Below are 5,766 nucleotides of genomic sequence, written 5' to 3'. Positions count from 1 at the left end.
GGCTTAACAAACTAGATTGGGATGAGTCGATCCCGCTGCATTTGGAAACAGCGTGGAATAAGTTGAAAAATACACTATCTCAATTGGAAGACATATCCATATCTCGGTTTGTGTATTCCGATCCGATGTCACCGGTTCAAATACATGCCTTTGCTGACGCCTCCATGAGAGCGTATGGAGCGTGCGTCTATATACGTAGCAGAACTGCAGAAGGTTTAAAAGTATCATTGTTGACTTCGAAATCCAAAGTAGCGCCGCTCAAGACCAAAACGCTCCCAAGGCTTGAGTTATGTGCCGCTCACCTTCTCGCAGATCTCTGTCACAGAATCAAGCCCCTATTAAACGTGCCCATTGAACGAGTCGTTTATTGGTCGGATTCAGAGGTAACTCTCCATTGGATCCGGTCTCATCCATCGTCGCTGTCGACTTTCGTTTCAAATAGAGTGGCTGAGATTCAAGAGTGGTCAGATGATGCTACGTGGCGGCATGTACCCACGAAACAGAACCCAGCAGATATTGTCTCAAGAGGTTGTGACGTCGACGAAATCGTTCAGTCAATTTGGTTCGAAGGACCATCATTTCTGAAAGAGGAAGAAGAAAACTGGCCCAAGAACGCTCATTTCGAACACTCCGATGATCTTCAGCTGGAAAAGAGGAAGACTGCGGTCGGGCTGACCGCGGCTGTGCGAAGTTCGGAGCTGTTAGATGTCATCGAGGGATTCTCGTCACATCTCAAACTGCTTAGAGTGTTCGTGTATGTGTTCCGCTTTATAAGAAAATGTAAAGACCCAAGCCTAAAATTCGAAAAAACTATCTCACCGACCGAATACAATGAAGCCTTTTATAAAATTGTCGAAATCGTCCAGCATCACGAGTATCAAGGAGAAATCGAAAAGGTTAGGAAAGGATCTACAATTGGTCCTAGTCTTCAGCGGTTGAACCCATTCATCCATGAAGACACAGGGACTTGGTGTAACTTTTCGTTGTTGCGAGTGGGGGGGCGACTAGCTAAAGCTCCTATATCATACGATGCCAAGTTTCCTCTGCTTTTGACTAAGCGCTCGCAATTCGTGCGAAGCTATATTCGTCATCTGCACCATTCGAATTTTCATGTCGGCCCACGAGCACTTGTGAGCATCCTTCGACAGAGCGTGTGGATAGTGAACGCTCAGGAGGTCTGCCGTCAGACAGTTCGATCCTGTATGCGCTGTTTTAAATGCAAGCCTCGATTGCTGACGCAACTCATGGGGAATTTACCCGCAGATCGACTCCGTGCTCTCCGCCCATTTTCAATTTGCGGCGTTGATTTTTGTGGACCAGTGCACACGACATTGAAAATTCGCGGAAGGCCCCCATACAAGTCATACATTGCGCTTTTTGTTTGTTTTGCGTCCAAGGCGGTTCACCTAGAAATAGTTTCCGATCTAACCACTGATTGTTTTTTGTTGGCTTTTCAAAGGTTCGTCGGGCGCCGAGGATATCCCCAAGTCGTTCATTGCGACAACGGGACGAACTTCGTCGGAGCGAGCCGCCATCTCAGCGCTCTGCGGATCAGGCTCAAGGAGCAGGGAGACGCAATTCGCGACTTTGCGTCAAAAAACGGATGCGAATTTGCGTTCATACCGCCGCGAGCTCCTCACATGGGAGGGCTATGGGAGGCAGGTGTAAAAACTGCCAAGAGCCTACTCCTACGGGCGGTAGGCAGCGCGCTCCTAACCGCCGAAGAGCTCGCCACAGTCCTCGTCGGCATCGAGGCCATAATGAACTCGAGGCCGCTGGGAGCCATCAGCCAAGATCCAAGCGACGGCGAGGCCCTAACACCCGGGCACCTGCTGACAGGCGGGTCGCTCATCGCCCCCCCAGCACTGCGGACTCCGGACCAGGAGAGTCTCAGTTGCTTGCGGCGATGGCGACTTGTCTCGTCAGTCAGGCAAGCGTTTTGGCAGCGATGGTCCCGCGAATATGTCCTGGGGCTGCAAATTCGGGGCAAATGGCACCAGCAGCAACCGAACCTCGAGGAAGGAGACCTCGTCATCGTGGCCGAGGACAATCTGCCGCCTCAGGAGTGGCTCGTAGGGAGGGTCATAGCCACGCACGCAGGAGAGGACGGCATGGTCAGGGTCGTCGAAATAAGGACTAGCACTGGAGCGGTTTTTCGGCGGCCCATACACAAATTAGCGCCGCTCCCAATGTGTTGAAGCCGATGCAGGCGTTCAACGGGGCCGGTGTTGCGTGACCTTCCATCCATGGCCACAATTATTAGTTATAGATGGAATTATGAATTATGAAGTCTAGTGTAAGTTAGGCTAGGGCAAAGCGGGAGCGCAATAAAAGCTCGCTCTCTCGCTCTTGGCGAATTCGCCCCGCTTTGCCACCGTAGGATAGCTAGAGTAAGAGATTGAATTGTGAAGAAACTTTAGTTGTTCGCCAACCTTGAAATAGATCGAGCGTATCAAGTTTTTCGCCCCGCCAAATAAATAATTTAAATTACAGCCACCCAAAGTTTTCGGTAACTGATTAGAAAAACTCTTCTAATTTTTCACTCAAATTAAAGATATTTGCAAGTTTTACCATGCAAGAGCCATCTCACAAAATGATGGAATGTTAGTTATAAGTGAAAAAGTTTGTGAATGTAAGGAGAAATACTATTTAATGAATAATTTTAAAAGTGAAACTTTTAACAATTACGCACAAATAAATTTAAAGAGTACCTGTTTCACCAATTTACTTAATGGCTTTAAAGCCAACTGCACTAAAAAAAGGGAAAAAAACAAAGAAATAGACATCATTCAGGATGGTGCCATATTAGTTTCAGGCAAAAATATCGTAGACAATACTACTTTGTTAGGATCGTATCTCCTTATATTCAACAACACAATTGTAATAAATAATATAACCCACATAAATGATAAGGGTAAAATTCTAAAATATATATCGCATCATAGATATAGCGATTTTGAATTAGTTGATTATATACAATCGAATGATAAGCAATTTTCTTTTGATAATGTTAATATTTTAAATCCCCTTATAACATTAGGTAATACGGCCTTACCATTAACAACATTATTTTTAATCATTTTGATATTGTTAATGTTATTTTACTTCGGCTATAAATTAACCAAATTTGTACTTATTAAATCAATAAGAATACCGTCAGAAGAAATAGTGGAAAGCAACATTCAAATACTGTCAGAAGAAATTAGAGCTCTATCAGAACTTCAAAATGTATCGGGACGAAACATTTAAGAATGGGGGGAGTTAACGTACCCAATTCCATTGAGCTCTTATACGAGTTGTAAACAATCTTTGGTTTTCCAAAACGAAAACAATTTCAATCTTGGGCCTCCGCCTAATTGATTTCTAAGATGTACAATCTCAAGCGCCCCCGCCGCAATCCCAATCTTTGACACACGCCTAAATGGAAAACCAATGTTTGCCCACACCCGGCTTCTCATAAACAATCTCACTCCCGGCTTTCTGCAGATCCTGCACTTTAGGCCTTTTACAGTTCTCTCTTTGGATGACGAAATCCAATACTCGGGATGGCGAAATCAATTGAAATGTTTATAGAAAAACGATTCCCGAAAGGGATCAACGATGCAAAGATCAGAAAGTTCAAATCAGTCTTGATCCAGCAGCGACACCGCAAAGTCTAGCTAAATATTAAGATCGCGCAATCCCTTGCCCGGAATTCCTTTGTGACCCTCTACTTAAATCTATATCAGTGAAGTTCGAAGTAAAATAAAAACTTTTTAAAAACACAATCCGCTACCGCAGTTGTTTAATTTGCATGTGTGCTCGCGTGCCTCGTGAGGAACCCACCAAGCCAGTTGAGGCTTAGCTCAACGACCTGCTGGCAAAGGTCAAGGACTTTTTCAACGAGGATAGCGTTAAGGTAAGTCTAGCCGACACTAGCCGACCTTAACAGACCAGACAAAAACGTATGCCTAATTTACTCGATTGCTTCTGCACGACTTCAATGATAAGGCCAAGGCTGCTGCTGAAGAAGGTCTTGCTGTGAACGAGCAGATCCAAAAGGCGCCCAAACCCTAAAAATTCAGCTCTAAAGCAACGAATTTAAAAATCAAATCAAATCAAAAGGTTTAAACTACAATTTAAAGGTTTTTAGCGTCAGCTCAATAATGCAAAAACATCCACAAACGGAGCTGGATCCGGGTCATGGCAAATAGCCGGTACAGGGCCTGAGGTCCCGCCAAGGGAAGCTCCTGGCGGTTTGCGCACTTGCCGGTTGAATCGAAAATATGGCGGTAGATACGCGGGCGTATGTCGTGCAGCTGCTTGGCGCTGCAGACACTCTGCGGCATCTGGATCAAATGGTCGACCATAAGGGACACTCGTGGGGTAGTCGAAAGCAATAGCTGGCCGCTGACGGTGATTTTTTCCCCAGCTCTTTTCAGACGTAGACGCAGCACCCAATCCTCCTCAAAGGCACGAATCGTCTGTGGGGATCGGGATAAGAGATCATCAGAGGTATGCTGCAGACGAGTTCTGGTTCTCCAAAACCTTACCTCAGACTCGAGGGTCCGTGGGTGTAAACCCTCTGAGCGGTGTATCCCCTTCATTCTCAAGGTGAAAAATTCCACCCGGCTAGCACTCAGCACCCGATGGAGCTGCAACAAGGGCTTTTGGGCCTCAAGCTCCCTGTCCTCGACATGCAGCAGAATATCTAGGATCTCCTTTCCCTGCTTCTGGGGAAACCCACAGTCGGAATCATGTGAGACGCTGTCCTTGTAGGGGCCCTTCCAAGAACAGCCCAGGCAGTGGTACTTGCAGCAAACCACACGCCCCTCACAAACGAACTCCAAGTGTCTGGAGAGATCTTTCCTGTCTGAGAACTGGTCATTGCAGCTGGGGCAGCTGATGGGTAGCTCCCAGAGGGTCTGGCGCACCACTAGATTCTGCTCCTGATCGTAGTTTCTAATGAGCGATCGACAACTGGGGCAGCAGGCACTCGTTTTATTGAAGATGGCAAAAGCCAGAACGGCGGTCTTGCAGTCCTCACACATGATATGCCCATGGCTGCACTGAAAGAAGTCGTGTGGTTGTGGAACCTCGCGGCAAACAACGCACACCAGTATGTTATGCAGTAGCTCACAAAGATCGGAGACGCCACCACCCGAGGACCCGCCGACCTTACCCTCACTGCTGTCCATAGTAGTCGAAATCTCATTCAAAGTACTTTCATCTTTACTTGCAACATCTGACAATCGCTGCCTCTTGGCGGCTGGGGGCTGCTCGTTGTTGTTGTCATTGGGGTTGGCCTTCGACATTCTGAAGGGTATTTCGGCCAGCAGCCTCGGCCTGGCTTTACAGTATGTGTGCGTGCTTTATTCAACAATTCTGATTGCCTGTTGTTGCAGAGTAAACTGATAGTCTGGTGTAAAATACGAGCACAAGGTTACGAGTTTTCCAAGGCCAAGCTGGTTCCCTGAAAATTACAAATTTAAAAACAGAGGATACACACAGAGAAAAACGGCATAGTAGGCACCCATGAATAGTTTAATTTAATAGAATGCACTTTGATCTACACATAAATGTGCTCAAAAATATTTGTAATGCGGCCCAAGGCGTTCAATGGGTCTGGTGGGGTGGTGTCTCGGTGGACTGGTGGGGTGAAAAGTAACCTCTTTGACCGCCAAAGTGCTCTGCTATCGCAAACAAGATTACGGTGCCTATTAGTCCATGTTTCATGTAGAACATGTCAAATTAGATACATATGTTACTGACATGTTTTTTTTTTAT

General features: G+C 46.3%; 1 protein-coding gene across 1 annotated transcript; it reads right to left on the bottom strand.

Annotated features, from left to right (window-relative positions):
• Nucleotides 1–4,139: 4,139 nt before the first annotated feature.
• Nucleotides 4,140–5,384, bottom strand: LOC113566786 (cysteine and histidine-rich protein 1 homolog). The gene is made up of 2 exons (XM_026993880.1): nt 4,533–5,384; nt 4,140–4,463 (listed from the first exon to the last, which is right to left on the bottom strand). Exons 1-2 carry the CDS (start codon nt 5,292–5,294, stop codon nt 4,140–4,142), a joined length of 1,086 nt encoding a protein of 361 aa, XP_026849681.1. The 5' UTR covers nt 5,295–5,384.
• Nucleotides 5,385–5,766: the final 382 nt, after the last annotated feature.

The sequence above is a fragment of the Drosophila persimilis genome, unplaced genomic scaffold (genome assembly GCF_003286085.1).
Source record: "Drosophila persimilis strain 14011-0111.01,24,50 unplaced genomic scaffold, DperRS2 tig00000972-arrow-arrow-pilon, whole genome shotgun sequence".
NCBI lineage: Eukaryota > Metazoa > Arthropoda > Insecta > Diptera > Drosophilidae > Drosophila > Drosophila persimilis.
Note: the sequence above shows the minus strand (reverse complement) of the source record. Positions and strands in the feature narration are given on the sequence as shown.